The 18,190-nt window shown below is 38.1% G+C and overlaps 1 protein-coding gene across 6 annotated transcripts in view; it reads left to right on the top strand.

Moving 5' to 3' along the window:
- The window catches only part of FGD4 (FYVE, RhoGEF and PH domain containing 4), a 110,262-nt gene that overhangs the window by 7,249 nt on the left and 84,823 nt on the right, over window positions 1-18,190 (top strand). The window contains exon 1 of one of the 6 annotated variants that reach the window (XM_072039284.1): window positions 9,987-10,126. The exons of 3 other annotated variants lie outside the window; for them this stretch is intronic. In XM_072039284.1, coding sequence (XP_071895385.1) covers window positions 10,105-10,126 — 22 coding nt within the window. In that variant the 5' untranslated portion in view covers window positions 9,987-10,104. Of the gene's footprint in view, window positions 1-9,986; window positions 10,127-16,350; window positions 16,540-18,190 lie in introns of those variants that run through there. 2 more of the 6 variants (XM_072039327.1, XM_072039345.1) reach the window with 2 other exon arrangements.

The following is an 18,190-nucleotide window of genomic DNA, read 5'->3' as shown; positions in this document are numbered from 1 at the left end:
TTCACTGTCTTGTCTATGGTACGTCAGTTTCTAAGTTGAATATTAATAAGCCCATTATTTGTGTTAACATCAGCAATTGAGTTAGGAAATGAAACTTAATGGCTAATTACGTTCATCTTCAGAACTGGGGATTTGGGAATCAAAACAAAGCCACTGATACAGGAAACACACATTGTTTTGGATAGAGCTGATTTTTTTTTCTTTTCAGTCGTATGCAGTTATACTGCTAGACCTTCTTCAGAAGACTCTTGCCTAAACACCCCTATTTTAGTACAGGCATAGTTTACATTCCTTTTTATTCAGTCTGACACTAACTCTGGTCATTAAGAAATCATATTCCCTCTGTGAGGGTAGAATCGTCATAGGTGAATGCTTACCTATTTTAGCAGTTCTGTCATATTCAAGAAAGTTATGTAGGAGGACAGATACCTGGTGATGGTTTTCAAGAGTTAGGGGTCCTTTAATTTGTTCTTTGAATGCCTTTCAAGAAAGAGGGCTTTTATCTCTCTAAAAGAAAAGCTTAGAAATTCTCAGATGAAAACACAGTTCCAGGGCAGTCCTTATAAGATGTGAGATTTTGTGGTATAAACAATAAAATGAGAACTGTTGTTAGTGCATAAAACCATACAACGTTTATGTTTTGGCTTATTTTCCTTTAAATGTCTAACTGTGAATTAAGATGCATTTTAAATTTTACAGCAGGTAAGTTGTATCTACTTAGCAGTAAAAATAGCTGTTCCTGTTAGAAAGTGGAACAGCTATTCCTGTTCATTACTGCAGAAGTTTAAGTTGATTTTCATCAAGTTCTCCCGGTTATCTGGACCAACTGTTGCTCTGTAATTACCTTCATGCTTTCTTGAGTAACGCGTGATTATGCAGTAAACAGTGTGCTTTATAATTTATTGATGTCCATCTGATCCAGTGGACAAATACGCTCACCAGGCTTACAAGTGAAGGGCATGCTAACGACTGAGCTGGCTGTTCACACACTGTTCAGGGACTGCCACGCCAGGTCAGGGAGCAGAAGGTAATGGCACTAGGACTCTGTGACAGCTTTTGTGGTTGGGTTGAATGGAAGGGTGTAAGCAAGTCAAAACACAGCAGTCCAAGGGGCTGGTTGTGCACATAACCTATTTCAAAACTTCCTTATATCCTTTCCTGGACCCGTATCAAGCCTAAAGGATATCTTCAGAATAACTCTGCTGACATGCAGGCAAAGGAGGGAATTCAAAGTCCATCCCGTCTGCTCTGTGTAGCCAGCAAGAAGCCTAGCTGGTGTTGGCACAGGGTGCCCTTGGCATTCAACCTCAGTGTTGATAATTATCCCTTAATCCCTTTAAGTGTTTATCTTTCTTACTGTCTATAAGAGCTTACTGCTTGTGCACAGGATATACTAAAAGATGTTTCATGATAAGAATGAGAATGATACTTGCATTCAGTGCATTATTAGGGAAGTTGAAACTTACAAACCCAGATGAACTTCTCGGCTCTTCTAAGGGTTTTGCTACCGCTTAAATAACCAAGCATCTGTTGATCTTAAAACTAGGAAGGAATAATTCCACGCAATTAATATCTGCTTACTTTTAACAGTATAATCTCTGTTTTTCTTATGTGGCTGACACTGTAGTTAACTAGTTTTATACGGGGTTGCTTCGGTGTTTTCAGCAAATGCAGTTGAGCTGCAACAGAAACGTAGGCTTACCATTTGAAACTCTAATATTATCTGTATTTTGAAATGAGGTGCATAACACGTGAATCTTAGCACCATGAATATTGTATCCTCTATTTCCTAAATGCTATTCAGCAGTTGGGCTGAACTGGATCCCAAGTAAAACTAATCTTAATTGTGTTTTTTTTTTTCTTTTTTTTTTTTCCCTGTAACTTACTAAAAATGTTGAGATATGAAGGTGATTTGCTGATTTGGTGATTTATGATTTGCTGATTTTAGAATTTACATCATTTAGATAACCAAAGATTATTTCTATGGATGACCCATGCATCTCAAATTGTCTGATTCTATATTTTTTTTTCTGCATGTGGTTAAGCAGTGATGTTTAAAGGGATTTGCTCAGCCCTTATTGATTGCTTCTGCTCAGGTCAAGGTGACATGTTCAGCATTCATGTGAAGTAGCGTGCGGTATTTGTGAGCCCAGTTGAGATCCTCCAGTATAGGACATCACACAGCCTTCATAGTCTTCTAAAATTTATTTGGTACAAATAATTTAGATTCTTATTCTTTAAAATCCATAGTTTTCATTATGGTTTTGTGAGAGAATATTAACGTAGTCCTTTCAAAAATGAAAGTGATTTTAAAGCTGACACTGAGGAAAAAATCCCCAGTGTCAGCAAAACTGCCTTGGTAGTGCTGCTGAAGTATCTGCATGGGGAACAAATCTGGGACGCAGCAGTTTAACTTAACTCTTTTCCAGATAATACATCTGGCCATGTCCTGAATATGGTCAAGTTACAGAATCCAACCCCTTGCTTGTAGAGAAGTGAATGTATGACACTGCAAATGAAAAATCAAATTCTGTTTGTTCATGCCTAGTAAGTGTCATAAGTGCCACTTTAATTTAACCTGGAGGTGTCTGGGAGATATTCTTCAGTTCAGTAACAAATTACAGAAATTCTCTTTTAGAATAACATTTTGGAGCAAGTTTGCAGGAAAAAAATAAAAAAGTCAGCTTCCCTCTACTGTCCTGTTGTGTAGAGTGCTCTTGTTAACACCAGTGTTGGCTTTAAAAAAAAAAAAAAAAAAAAAAATCTCACTGTTTCCTTCCTTTGGTCCCTGGCAAGGAGATTAGAGAACTGAGCAGAAGTAGATAGAAACTATGGTGGTGCAAATATTTAGTAGTCTTCTATCTCACACAGTGCTCAGTTCAGCTCTGCTATTTGAAAAGTACATACCAGAAATATAAAAAAAAAAAAAAAAAAAAAAAAGAAAAGCATACCTGCCCCTATCTGCTTCCCATATATTCGTTATTCATGCCAGTAATATTCGGGCTGCCTGTATGCCCCACGTGCTACTCTGAATCTATAGTTTGGGATGAAAACAGGAATTTCTTTTCTTTTCCCCCTTAAGATATCAAAGTAGTTCTTTACTGTCAAGTATTAACTTCTGTTTAAGGAAGGGAAAATACTTTTAAAATATGAAAAGTGAGGATATATCATGCTTGTCGAGAAGTGCATGCTTAGTAAGATGCGGGTAAGGCTAACAGAGCTGGAACCTGCAATACAAAGAGCTGAAGTAACTGCAGTGTTACAGTTGGAGGCTTTTTTGTACATGTGCAAGGTTGTTTGAAGTTGAAATACAATGTTTACAGTGCTAAGGGTGTAGAAGCAGGATCAGCTTTCTGATAGGGGTTTTTCCAGGTACTGTACACAAGGGGTTAGAAAAGCAGGAGCAATTTAGTAACTACAAGTCAGGAGAGTGGACCGCAAGCTGAGTGCATGGTGCTGAAATAACTCTTTACACAAATAATTTTTAATTTTTAACTTTTCTTGGTGTGTGGGTTTACATAGGAAGATCTCTCTGAGAGAAGGCAGGAGAATTCTGATAACTGGTAAGCATGTTAAACTTTAAAAACTGTTAAACTACTTTACAGCAGCTGCTAACAAGCCATGTAGAATAAAACTAGCTAATCCACTGCTAATGAAAAGGAGTCTCTACTTTTACCGTAGACTCTTCAGTTATACGTATTCAAGTAGATAGAAGCAAATTGTCCATGTTTATGTGCAGACATATATTTTTCATGTATCTTTTTCTAGATGTAGATGTTATGCCATTGAATGATCTGTGGTTTATATTATACGGGAGGTGTGATCCTTAACTGTAGCATGGCTCCTGTTAGTGGATTTTCGAGTGTTTGTTTGTTTTTAAACCCTGTTATGGAAATATAACCTGTTAAATTAGAATTTGTCAGGAAGTGGACCCTGCAAGTCAATTGAAAGGGTTTAACATCTTAAATGTTATGTAAAATAAGGAGGCTTGATATTCTTACCTTTTTTTCAAAAGGTTATAGGTGACTTGCTGCACCTCAACTACAGTGGAAAAAATTGTTTTTTTTTTTCCCCCCCAAAGAAGAATTGGGTCAGTGTTTACCCATTTGGGAGATGAAAGCAAAAAAATATTACCTAAAATTCCTGGAAAATAAGGAACACTGTTAAAAGTTAAAGCTGGAAAGAAAGAACTAAAAAATGTCATTAAGAAAACACAAACTTCTCTGAGGAGAATGCATCAAACACTAGGTGTCTGTTAGCTCACAGTGCTCCTATTGCAGGGGCAGCTTCAGCGAGCTGCTCTGCTGCCTTGTGGTGCCAAGGGGAATGGTTTCCCGATGTGCTGGCTTTGTCATGGGCATTGCAGTATAGCAGTTTTTAAGCAGCTTTTGTTGGTAATCTACAAATATTCTCTATACATAAAACAACAGGGCCATTATAATCCCTAATGTGATTTGATAGACTGAACTTGAGCTAAGTGTTTGGATACAGTTGGATATGGATATGTTTTGGGTTTAAATGTTTGGATATGGTTAATGCCTTCAAGCGTATAATGTTATTTCTTTCAGACATTAAACATGATTTGCTGTTTTTCACATTAACAAGTAAAGAGCAGGAACAATGCCTCCTAGCCCTTGTTTTCTATATTGCATTGGGTATAACCATGTTGGCCATGCATTTTAGGAGTATCAGGGAAAAAGACTGAAGAAATTGAGGATCTTCAGGGTTAGCTGCCCTCGTGTATGTTTACATAATGCTGCCTGCTTACCCTGCTAACAAAGTGGCTATTGTGCAGGAGGCCAAAGGTAGCAAACCGTGAGACAGTGAAGTTACCAGTTCTTTTTATCATTGGCTTTGGAATATTTTCTATTCTTACTAGAGGCAAGTAGTGTATTTAGATGTTGAAGGTAATGGTTAACGTATATCTGGTATTATAGGGTAACAACAGATTATAGAAAAGTTTCTGGCAGTAAGATTTTCCTTTCCATTTTTATTTTCCCCCTCCCATTAAAAATGTTGATGATAACTTACTGGGGACTTGCATTTGTCTATTGATACAGAAATCAAATATTGAAATATATCAAGAGCCTGAAATATTTTCTAAAGCTAAATTTTCCCCCTTTTCACATGGTTACTGTAGCCATGCTTTTGTCAGCATAGTGCAGTATGCAGAATGCTCTCTGGCTGACTTTTCTGTAGGTGCTTTGACCAGCAGCATCTGCAGCAGCTGTTGTCTTCTGCAGTTTCGAGGAGCTGGCACAGGAAGCAGCAGTTTCTGTGGTACTGGAGCCTTGTCTGCTGAGGTTCTAATTCAGTTGCCTTTCTTCTCTGCCTCAGCACTGTGTAGAAGGAAAACAGGCTCTTTCTGTTCTGAACAAATGGAATGAATAATGAAAATACAACAATCTCTCTACAGAATGGTTGTCTCTTTTTTTTTTTTTTTTTTAATGTTACATAGCATGATGAGATTCAAATACATATTGGCATTGTAAAAAATTATCAAAGAATTCACTAGCAAACACTTAATTTAGCAGCAATTAGGCTGCCTTTTTGAGTCTTGTATGATGGTTGCTGCAGTGATTACAATGTGAAAAAAATAAATTGAAGATCCTTTTTGCACAGCATATTGATTCACTGAGAGATTTTTCTTAATGCAAGCTTAGACAGATTTGCTTTTCCCTTCAACTGATCGCTACCTGTGGTTATTTTTCTTTAGCAAAAACACCATATGAAGAGCGAAGCCAAGTCTTCTACTATTGGTTTGTATTAACTTGGAAGGTGATTTAAAAATATATATTTTTTAATATTACCCCATTTCTTAATAAACCACACACACCTGTTTTGCATCTTCTGAGGCAAATGAAGGTAACTTTATATTCTGAGTTTATACTTATGACAAGAATTTGATTTTTGAAGTCTAACGCTGAATTTTATCCAAGTTCAGTTAAGGTAATTTTAATGTAATAAATGTAATTTATATTTAAGCAATTTTATTCAGTTTCTTTGGAAACTTGAGCCACACACACAGCTCAGCATTGCTGTGTTGAAAATGTGAAAATTATGTAAGAGTATGTGGTACCTATGGAGCCTTAAAATGGCAGCAGCTGCCTGTAGCCCTCTGTTGATGGAAGTGGATAAAGCACTGGATGAGGTCCACCAACATGAAGGCAAGACACATGTTGAAGCCAGCATCATGCTGGTGTTGACTGCTGGCTTCCAGCAGTGGCAGGCTCCTCTGGACTGCGCACTGTGCCCTGGTTTAGCAGCAGCATAACTTGAGGAGCTCCTTAGAGGTGGTAAGGTCTTAATATCTAGTGAGAAAGGCAAGCTGGTAGCAGTATTGGTCATATGCGAAGTGCTCGTGACCGCACCAAGGAGCATAATGGATGATGACGGGTCCTATGACTTTGAGTGCCGCAGTTGCCCTATTGTCCACCATCAAAGAAATCTGTTTTGCATGCTTTCCTTTATCTTCTTTTTTTGTGGGTCTTCCAATGAAGCACCTCACTTGTCATTGCTTGTAATGGAGTAAAACTGTAAAATGGAGTGATACAGGAAAGAACTACATCTGAGACTAATGTTCATACATTGACCTTGTTTGAAGTCTTTGAAACTCCTGAGTACTGGTTTACAGCCAGTAAACTCTGAGGTTTAGTTTAACTGTGAATCTTTTGCAAATGTTCTGTGCCTGGTAATGCTACGATTCAATAGAAGTGGTTGTGTTGACTAAATTGGCTGTGTGATAAGAAAAGGTAAGGGGATTTGTACTTAATTGGCTCTATGTTTATATCATATCAGGCCTGGTCTTTTCTCTGTTCAAGGTGAAAGTAATACAAACAGGCAGAAAATAGGTGTGCTCCCTAGAGATTTCATTTTTCTTTTTAAAAGATCTCCCTTCCACAGATTAATCTGTTTGGACTGTGTATATGTTCAAGATCGTACTTGCATCATAAAATGGTTACATTTAGCAGTAGTTTAGCATGTCAATTTTCTATCCTTAGTTCAAAGCCTGGAATGAAAACACACCAATTTACCTGCATATTTCTTTCTTTGTGAGTGGCTAACTTGGAGCTAGAAATTAATGGCAAAAAAAAAAAAAAAAGGAATTGAGAATAGACTTTCTGTGGAGGTGGACAAAGATGATTTCAGCTGGTGGAAGACCCTTAACCTTGTAGCATCCCTTCTGCTATAATCCCTGTACTGTCCTTTGTCCTTTTCATATGTGGATTGCACCTACTCAATGCTGAACAGGGAAACCTTTCTAAAACTGTTTTGCCTGCTGCTTCCATGGCAATAGATGTCTTTGCATTTGTACTTTTTTTTTTGTAATCTTCTCCTCTTCCTAGGTTATAAGTACTTAGAAGTTCAGTGTAGTCTCTGAAAGGTTAGAGAATCATGCTCTGAACTGCAGATGGCTGGCAAAATAAATTTGTCTCAGCATTTTTCTCTCCTGTCCTTCCTTCTTAGTGCTGAGCAGCATAAAAAGGAATGACATAATGGCTATATTTTTGGATATAAGAAGCAGACGTTACCCATTAAGTGTACTTGCCTCTGTATAAGAACATACAACCCACAGGACTTTTCTATCCAGATGTATCTGGATAGGTTGGAGAGCTGGGCGATTGCCAACCGCATGAAGTTCAATAAGAGCAAGTGCCGGGTCCTGCACCTGGGACGGGGAAACCCTGGCTGCACGTACAGACTGGGCGATGAGACGCTGGAGAGCAGCCTAGAAGAGAGGGATCTGGGGGTCGTGGTAGACAGCAAGTTGAATATGAGCCAGCAGTGTGCCCTGGCAGCCAGGAGGGCCAACCGTGTCCTGGGGTGCATCAAGCACGGCATCGCTAGTAGGTCGAGGGAGGTGATTGTCCCGCTCTACTCTGCGCTGGTGCGGCCTCACCTCAAGTACTGTGTGCAGTTCTGGGCACCACAGTATAAAAAGGACATGAAACTGTTGGAGAGTGTCCAGAGGAGGGCTACGAAGATGGTGAAAGGCCTGGAGGGGAAGACGTACGAGGAACGGCTGAGGGCACTGGGCCTGTTCAGCCTGGAGAAGAGGAGGCTGAGGGGAGACCTCATCGCAGTCTACAACTTCCTCGTAAGGGGGTGTCGAGAGGCAGGAGACCTTTTCTCCATTAACACTAGCGACAGGACCCGCGGGAACGGGGTTAAGCTGAGGCAGGGGAAGTTTAGGCTTGACATCAGGAGGGGGTTCTTCACAGAGAGAGTGGTTGCACACTGGAACAGGCTCCCCAGGGAAGTGGTCACTGCACCGAGCCTGACTGAATTTAAGAAGAGATTGGACTGTGCGCTTAGTCACATGGTCTGAACTTTTGGGTAGACCTGTGCGGTGTCAAGAGTTGGACTTGATGATCCTTAAGGGTCCATTCCAACTCAGGATATTCTATGATTCTATGATTCTATGTAGGCCAAAACACTGGATCCTTTACTGTTTTGTGTCCAGTGTTAGTAAAAATATTTGACCTGTGGTTTTGAATTAATAGTCATGTGCCACTATGCTAAAGAAACTTAACAAATCATACTTCATCTGCACCAAGCATATCCTGTTTTCCACTTCAAAACATGGCTGGAAAGTTCAGTGCTACTTCTGCTAAGTTATTGCACCAAGTTATCAGCTGTAGCCCTCAGCACAGGGACAGTAGATTCTGAAGATGCCATGGAGCTCTCTGAGATAAATCATATCACACAGTACTGTATGATGATGAATATTGCTGGGCTGACTCTTTCAGAAAATTGAAACGTTCTGTTTGTCCACAGACAGTAGATGCAGTTATAGATTGGCTGGCTGCTGTGAAATCGCTGGTGTTTCAATTGAGAACTGTGGAGTGTTTTCAAATGAAATGGAAAAATGGCATATTTTACGTCTCATTAAAATAAGTATTGGTATTTTAACAGAAAAATACTCATATTTTAAGCTTAAAAACAAATAAACCTTCTCTTGTACTGTTTTAATTAATTGATATCTCTGTTATTGGACTAATAGGCATTGAAACTGTTGCTGTATAAACCACTCCAAAATAGCATGGTACACAAGATTAAAAACAATGCTTCTATATATATATTAGGGTGTTTTCACACCACAGGCTCTAAGTTAGAAAAAACAGAACTACCTGGTTTGTTATAACATTTAGACTGCTCTTGCTGATTTTGAGCATGCTTCAACAGCATTGTGGTGAAGAGACATCCTGCAAAAGTATTGACCTTGTATGCTATTAGTACAAGATATATCAGCTACAGGGCTACTCAAAAACTGTTTGATATGATCTCACTACTCTGCTTGTGAAACTGAGAAGTAACAAAGTTGTGATGCTTTCTGTGCCCTATATTTCCAATGAAAATGACTTGGTCCTTTAACGAAATGACTGATGTAAGGTGAAACATATTTACGGCAATCTTTTTTATATTTTAAATAGGGATGTCTCTTTTTTTTTTTTTTTTTTTTTTAAAGATAAACTGGCGCTTTTTAAGATACTTGGTGGTCCTCAGACAGGGGTGATAAAAACAAACAAAAAACCTTACTGATGTTGGCTGAGGCTTTCTTACAGAAATAACAGGCAATGCTCAGTAGGCAACCACCTCACTTTAAGCAATGGCGAAATGCAGTCTAACAAGATATTCTTTTGGTAGCTACAGTAGTGTGCTTTCAATTCAACCAAACAGACTTTCATGTTCCCTTAAGTATCCACTGTCTGGAGTACATGTTAAGCATTCACATTGCAGAAGTAAGAATGAAGAAGTCTTCTGATATTATGCTAAATGTTGGCATCTTTGTACGTGTTCCTAGATCAGAGCAAATTAATGTGAGAGGACATATCAAAAAGTAAGAGTGAAGCTCTCCCTTTTAAATTGTTTTATGAATACACTGTTTTTTCAGAAATATGATATTCTGGTGAACAAAACCTCTCCCTCTTACATTGGTCTTGAAAGCCACAAAAGGAAGTGAAAGACAGTGAACCCTTCAGCATGTAGGCTGTACGGCTTTCTTTAGTGTGAATATTGAGGATGCAAACAGGAAGCAAATTTCATTTAGAAAGAACTGTATTTTGACCCAAGCAGAAGAAACAAATCCATAATTCTTAACAAATGCTCTTAGATATCTTCAATGGTAAGTTAATATATTACTGTGATTAGCTACGAAATACTTTGGATTACTAAGGGTATGGTAGGGGTGTTGTCATTTTCAATAGAGTTTCTTTTCCTAAAGCAGTCATTTAATGCAGTGAATGTTTAAGTGAAAAAATAATTGTGGATTTCTCTACCTTGGAATGTTAAGGGGGAAAAAAACACAACTCTATTTAAACTATATTCTTTTTTGACAATGATGTTACTCATTAAAATGTCTTTTTAAATTCATGACTATAGTTCATTAGGACTGAGAATCTCTTTCTAAATAATAATGCATAGGGAAAGCATAAGTGTTTCTCAGTGCAATTAAGTAGAGTTAAGAACAAGGTTGAAATTATTTATTTCTATAGACAGGATGTTCTGTACAAATTTAGTAGCTAAATAGCCTGGTTTTCTGAGGTAATGAATTTGAGCTCTTTTGAAAACTGGTTCACTGATTTACAAGTCTAAGTACTAGATTTGTATTTTCTAACTTCAGGCATGCAAACCGATAGATTCAGGTATGTAACTTGAAAGATTAGCATCAGTAAGTACATTCCAAGTACTGTGGCTTTTTGAAAGTCTGACAAGTACATTTTATCTATTTAGATAAATAAATAAGATTGCTTGTGTCTTTTTGGAGTGTTAAATTGCTAGTACAAGCAAAATCTGAACTGTGCAAATGGCATCTGCACACTGCTGAGATTTGTAGTGCAGTGAAAATGTGAGGTCTAGAATGCAGTAATTAGAGATGGTAGTCAATAGTTAATGAAGATGGTGCTTGTGATCCATCTTTAAAGGGAGAGCAAACCACTGCTGCCCTGCCGGTGGTGCCCTTATTGACCTCCTGCTGCAGCTGCTCTCTGCTTCCATGGCTCAATCATGGAATAATTGGCATGTTTCCTTTAAGAATAAGTAGTCTGTTTTCCAAAAGTAGTGGAAATACTTTGAGAGAAATGGAAGACTTACAACTGAAAAGGGTATGTCTGGGTATGTAGTTTGTGTGCATAATTTCATGGTTTTTTTTTGTTTTTTTTTTTTTTTTTTGGTAGGGTTTACAAAATCAGGTAGCTGCTATTTGCTTTTTTTTTGCCTTTTTTTTTTTTTTTTTTTTTTTTTTCGGTGTGGCTTTGCTTTTTGTTAAATAGATCAGGCTAACACAGGTTTTTACACCTGAAAGAAGGACACAGTCTGTGAACTGCTTGTTGCTGCTAAAGGATAAATGAAGAGGTGTTTGGCAAACAAGCTTTAAACATTCATCACTGAGAGACTGATTCTGCCTAATTCCATTATCTGTATGGGAAGCCTATGCAACAGCCAGGCATGTTACTGCACTTGAATGTGTGTTTTGTCTACTCCTCTATTTGTGCAGTTCCCATGGGCTGTTTTTCTGCTTTTTGCTGGGATGCCAACTTGTAGGAGGTGATCAGAAGAATTGGCCTGTGACAGTAACCTCTTCTTTATTGTAGCTGTCAAAGCAAGTTTGCCAGGATCAAAGGTGGTGAAATGGTTTCTCACAGAAAGGGAGTCTTTGCATAGTGTTTCTTTTGAGGCTATTCTAAATCTGGCTTAAGATGAAGAACGTGCCATTGAGGTGTCTGTCATCCTATTTAGTTCCACTGTTACAGGATAAGGTACTAAAGATGAAGAGGTGTTCATTTTCCCATGAAAGAGCAAAATGATTACTTTTTCCTTTTGGAGTAAGGTAAATAAAATAGATACCTTTGGGGAATTTCTTTATGAAGAATTTGTAGTTCATTGTAATCAGTTTTATTCAGGGTGAGTGCACTGCAGTGAGCAAGAAAAAAACACTCAAAAAATCAAGTTCTGCTTCTTCAATTTCTCATGCTTGTTACCCTTATTAGCATGTTTTGGTAGTAATCAAGGGTGTTCTCATAAACTTTTATAGCAGCCTGTAGACACTGGTATGCTCGTGATACAGGGCAGTACTCCTAGAGCAGCTACGTCTAAAGGAAAATGTCCCTTGGCCCTGCTACCCCTGGGCCTGCATTGTTCTTGATACCCAAATCTATTACTTGCAAGCTTACATTGACATAGATGGATTCAGTTTTTCTTAATCTTAAAAAAAAAAAAAAAGTTACAGATATTTAAAATATTGTTCTCGGTGGTACTGAGAAAGAAAATGACTATTAATTTAATGGAAAAAGACTTACTGAAAGTGACTTTTGTCAGGACTGCTCCAAGTTAATAATTGCAAGATGGTACAGTGACAGACTGCTGATGCTAATGGTGGTCTTCAGATTGTCAGCCTAATCCTGTGGACTTTTAGAATTTACTTGCTTTGATGTTTACAAGATGCCCACATAAACTTGTAGATGCTTGAACTTCTGGTGTGGTGAAATCACTTACAGACCTGGATTTATCAATCACTTTCTCTGTAGACGGCTTATGTTCTGATATTAGCAGAACTTCTTTGTGCTTAAGTTAATTAAGTGGGATCTTGATCTTAGTGTGGACGCTACTCCCAAAAAACTTTCTGTGCTCATAGACAAAGTTTATGAATTCAGCCAGGTTGGAACCATAGGAGAGGTAGCATCTTTTGCACTGATCCATGACTAGGGAGAGAAGGGATAGGAAGTTGAGCTTTTGACTGCACCAAAGCACTGGGAAAGTCCAAAACAAAGTAGAAAGCTGCAGTTTAGGCTTATTTTTCCTTCTCTGCCTCTCTTTATTTTTCCTCCTTTAGTAAATCTTCTTGCAATACTTAACTTGAAGTGTAGCAGGGGCCTTGTTTGGGGAAACGTAATGTCAAAGCACAAGTCTTGTATGACTAAAGAATGAGCTATATTGGGTCTGTTTGTATTATTTGACACATGAAAGGCCTTATTTAAATTTAGATGCTTCCTGTGCTGCCTTGGTGGAACCATGAAGTCCTTCTCCTTAGATGGGGCTCCGTATGCTTTGAAGTAAGGAGGGAAGACAGTGATGCTGTAAAAAAGGCATTTGTGTTCTAGCAGAACTTCTGGGAACACGGAAAGAACTGATGTTCTGAGCAACAAATAAAATTTTCAAGGGAATATGTTTGCCTAGAAGAACATATATTAAGAGTACATTGCTAATTCCAGTTCTGTAAATTTTATGGAAGCCAGACATAGGGGGAGGAGAGGGAGTTTTGTAAATCCGAAGAACAAAGCATGGTTGACTGATACATTTGTTGTTGCTGCTAGATGAAGTGTTGTCTGTTGCCCATGTAAAAAACAAACAAAAAAACCTTCCTGTTTTCCTAAGACTGAAACCAAACCACCTACATTCAGAAAACTAAAACAAACAAACAAAACACAACAAAACCAAACAAAAACAAAACGTAATTTGTGCCAATCCTATAGTCACTTCTTCTGTAAGGTTTATCAGGTGGGGCATTTCAGAATACTTTGTAAGAAGCTCCTATTACCAATGTGTTAATTCTGAGAAAGGAGAAGCTTGTACAGTAGGGTCCTGCATTGCCCTAGGGGTAATGCTACTTGCAATCTGCAAAGCAGAGCATTCACATGAGGTTTAAGCATTGCTGTCACCATGCTTCTTCCATACTTGCTTCCATGGACTGCTGGCTGCAGAGTAGAGGTGTTGGTGATGGTACTGCAAGTTGGATAGAATGAGCATGTGTGCGTGTTTGTTTGTCCGCCTGTATGTATGGGAGACTGATGGTACACAGAAGGGGAAATGAGGGCATTTTGAGGGAGAGTGGACTGGAAGAAGAGAGAATAGAAGAGGTTGTGAGTGAGGTGACAGGGTGAGTAGAGTAGGTAAGAAGGTAGTAAGAAGGTAGGCAGTGCATCTCTTGTCCTTTCATTATAGAACCAATTGTCTTTGTTTAGAGACTGACAGCCCAATACCTTTCAGTTTCCATACTTGGCCTCAGCTGTCACCAAGTTTTTCCCCACCCTATTGAAGACTGATGTATGAAAGCAGAAGACTTATGCGTGAAAGCAGCCCACCTGCTGGTTCTTTGGTGCTGCTGATAGACTAAAATATCAATGATTCTTCAAAGTCAAAAGGTATGAAAAATTAAAACTCTTGTATAGATTCTGGCTCAGGTAAGAACAGAACAGGGTTCTTTCTTTAATGATCTGCTTTGGGGCTTGCCAGCCATTGCAGGGTGCTGGTTGGCTTTAAAGTTACTGTTCTTTCCTGTCTTCCTGGGTCTCTCAGAAGTGCTTTTATCTGATTATCTGAGTTGCCTGCGATAATGCATGAAGTGCTAGCCCTGTTCTCCTTTGCCCACTGCTGTGTCATATGAGCCTCCTGTGAATTTTCATCCTTGTTTTTTGGATCCTGGCATTGCCTTGAGATAGCTCATGGTCTTCATTCTTTCTTTCTTCATCGGACTGCCCCAAAACAGTGAGATCTGTGGAGCAGAAAGACTGTAGTATGTAACACTGTAACTGCGATCCAAAACACTTCTGATGAAATACATTTTTATGTATTGGAGGGATCGTCCTTGGTATCACAGAGAACAGCTTGTTCCTTTATGAAACTTGACTTGTACTTGATTTGGAAAAGAAAAAGTGAATGTTCCACAGTAATGGTTTATCTCCCGGTAGTAGTCAAAATGAAACCAGTGAGCCAATGGCAGTGTTTGCAACTCAGTTTATTTTTAAAACTTCCTTCTTTTTCTTGAATGTATTCCAGATAACTATGCTTATTTTCATACCTCAGGGAGGTACAGCCTGTGTATGATAGTTACCTCTAAATTTGATAAACCTACTTTCAACTTTTACTCTTCTTGACACTTGAATTTTTAAATGGCATTGGTGTAAATATATGTGTACCAAGGGAAATCACTGGCTTAGAAAACAGTTCATTTGTTAAGTTTCTTTTTTTTTTTTTTTTTTTTAAACTGACCTGCACATAGCAAATATTTTTTAATGTTGAAGTTGTTGTTTTTTTTTTTAATGCTCGTGAATGTAGTCAAAATATACTTATGACAAACCTCTTTGTTTGTTCAGTCTTTAGTATTTTCTCTCTCCTGCTGTGTCCCTTGATACTGTTCTTGAAGGTCAAGAAGGATTTTGAGGTTCCCGTTTTGTGGCCCAGTTTGTTCTGTAAGTAGAAAAGTAAATGCCTGGTTAGCAGCTTTTTCAACAGGAAGTTTTTACAGCCTTAGAGATTTGTCTGACCATCACTGAAAGAGACAGCTATGCTGATCACTCTGAAACGAACTACAATAACCATGATTTAATTGTTTCTGTTGCAATAATGGTTGAATGCTGTAGTGAACTGTTAGATAGCAGTCAAATTCTGCCTTTTCTGTGTTAAGGTTGTATGGTTCAATTTTTTTTCATGGTTGTTATGTAGGTAAGTTTTTAGAACAATACCTGTTAATAGGCATCTAGTCTTCCTGGCAAATAATCACCTTTGATGTGTCACCCTTCCCCACACACATAGGGTACTGTTCACCCTTGCAACTACAGAGGAACAAAATTACATCTGCCTGTTCCCTCAAAACTAGTAAATTTCAAATCAGTCAGTTGTTTCTCATTGAAGAGAACTTCTGGCTACGATTTGGCTGGAATAAATATTTCCTGGTTGTTCTGAGTGATTAAAGTAAGTGACAGCTGTTTCTGGGGGTGTTAAAGGGCATTATTCTATGCTTGTGGATCTGAGTTTCTTCCTGCATCTGTCTTTGATACTCTTTTTCCAGCTGATGCTATATGTGATGTATTTGAAAACAAAGTGCAGATGTTTTATAATTAATCACTTTGTTGTTTGGTTTGCACACCTTTACATCACTTCTTCCTTCTTCATCTGTTTGACGGGTTCCTGTTAAGCTCTCACAAATATCACAAAGGCAATATATTCATCCTTCGCATCAGTTTTGATATCAGTGCCATGCTTTACAGACAAATTTTTGTTTAAAAAGAAAACCTGAGAAAAGTCATATTTTATAGTTTAGTTGCAAACATACTGCTATGTGGGAAAAATCTTGTTACATTTTCTTGGGTAGTTTTTGACTAGACTTAGCTCTTCTAAGTCCTAAAATAGTTGGAAATATGCTCATTACCAATGCTTCTCTAAAAATATTGAGAGCGCATTGCTGAGAGCCTTGTACATGAATAATCTTAAAATATTGAGATAAATTTTGTATCTGCTGTCTTCCCAGAAGCACTGTGCGTTGCTCAGTAAAAATAGATTTGTGGTGATATACTAGCAGCAACATTCTCAGTCTAGAAGTAGTTTCCTTTGGAGTGGGATGTGCAGATCTGAATTCAGATCAGCACATGGGGCACTGGCAACTCTTTAAGTACGGATGTGAGCAGAAAAAAAAGGAACATTGGTTGCATTTTTGGAATAGCTGTTTTCATGCTGGACCTGGGAAATTGCAAGATGAATCTTAACCAAATTCCTGGTATCCTGGAAATTCACTGTCTTCTTCATGGATTTTTTCCATACAAGGTCAGTATTTAAACTCCCTAATGGCATTTTTCTAATATACTTTTAGAACAGCTTACTCTTTAAACTTGGCAGAGGCAGGCAGCTGCAGCCCTAAAATGATCCTTGGCAGTTGACTGCTGCTTTCCCCAGCTGGCAAGTTTTCCTGTTGTTTTCCTTTTCCCTTTTGTGTCAGCCAGTTGATGATATTTGTTTGTTCTCTAATGGAGAAACAGTTTCCTCCATCCAGTATTAGAACAAAGTCTGATTTTTATTTGGATTTCTGGGTCACTTTTTTCTCATGTAGCTGCTTAAAAATACCACGTGTGCCATCCGGAATGGTGTGTGTGTTTTCCTCGGTTTATATTCCTTGCTTTAAAATATCTGAACAACCTCAAGTAGTTAATGATTTGTTTTCTCTTTGTACCTTCATAGCCAGTGGGATTTCTAATCCTATTGGTACCTGCATAAGAGTCTGCACAGACAGTGAAGGAGTAAGTTGAGGAGAAAAAACAAAACAATAATAATAATAATAATAATAATAATAATAATAATAATAATAAAAACTCATTGCAGAGCTGAAGAATTTGAACTTAGATCTCCTAAGGTAATTCAATAGCTTGCTATCAGGCTGTTCTTTTTTGTCATGGAGTTTTGGCAGATGATAACATAGTAATTCCTTTATTAATTCCTATTTGGATTACAGTTTTTCCCAGTTCTTTGCATGGATATCTTTCTGTTTTCTTGGTTCAGAGCATCACGAAGATGGATGCAGATTTTTGTAAACTGCACTCTTGAATGTGAGGAGGACACAGTGGTGTGGTGAACTTTCTTCCTTTATGTCCTATGCTACACTTCAGTTTTTAATGGACCTCATTTATCTCACAGAATGTGAAGCCGCCTATCTGAATTGACAGATTTACTAAACTAACTTCTAAACATTTTCTATGCTATGGTCTTGATCATTTATGACCTCATGTTTAAGCTTAATCTCTCTGTTGCCCCAGGATAGTTATCATAAAAGTTATTTATCCATGTCATACGTAAGCTATTTAAGAATTAATATTTAGACATAAGCAAAAAATTCCAGGTCACTGAAGAAGAGTGCAGAAGTCGTTTTTTTTCAGAGGTATGAACTGCATTGTTCTGTGAAGTATTTTAGCAAATGTCTATTTATGTCAGATGTGGTGCTCCAGAGAATTTGCTTGTGACTTCAGTTAAGGTCCAAGGTTGATGTGGTGCGTGTCATCCATGGAACTTCTCTGCAAACTTACTTTCTGCAAATAATAATATGTTGGTATTGTCATTATTTAGGTTTTCCTGCTTCCTCCTGTTCCCTACCCCCTTTCACCACTGAATAAAAGCCAAAGACCCGAAACATAAAATGTCAATTTGACATTTAGTGTGTCTGAACTTTTTTTTTTTCCATGCAAATAGTTGTGCAATGTACAACAAAAATGTAAAAATCCTTGCCCTTCTATAAGGTTACTGTATTCCAACTCCTCAGAGGACCCTTTGGGAAAGAAACCCACCAAAGCAGTTTTGCAAGGTTCTTCTTGGGTCTTTTTTGTTTTCTTTCTGTCACATGCACAAACAGTTCAGGACAGGAAAAGGAAAAGGCTTAAAACACAAGAAACTAATCAGATGAAGAAATATAATAGATAACAGTCACTGT

Source organism: Anas platyrhynchos, chromosome 1, assembly GCF_047663525.1.
Source record: "Anas platyrhynchos isolate ZD024472 breed Pekin duck chromosome 1, IASCAAS_PekinDuck_T2T, whole genome shotgun sequence".
Taxonomy (NCBI): Eukaryota; Metazoa; Chordata; class Aves; order Anseriformes; family Anatidae; genus Anas; species Anas platyrhynchos.
Note: the sequence above shows the minus strand (reverse complement) of the source record. Positions and strands in the feature narration are given on the sequence as shown.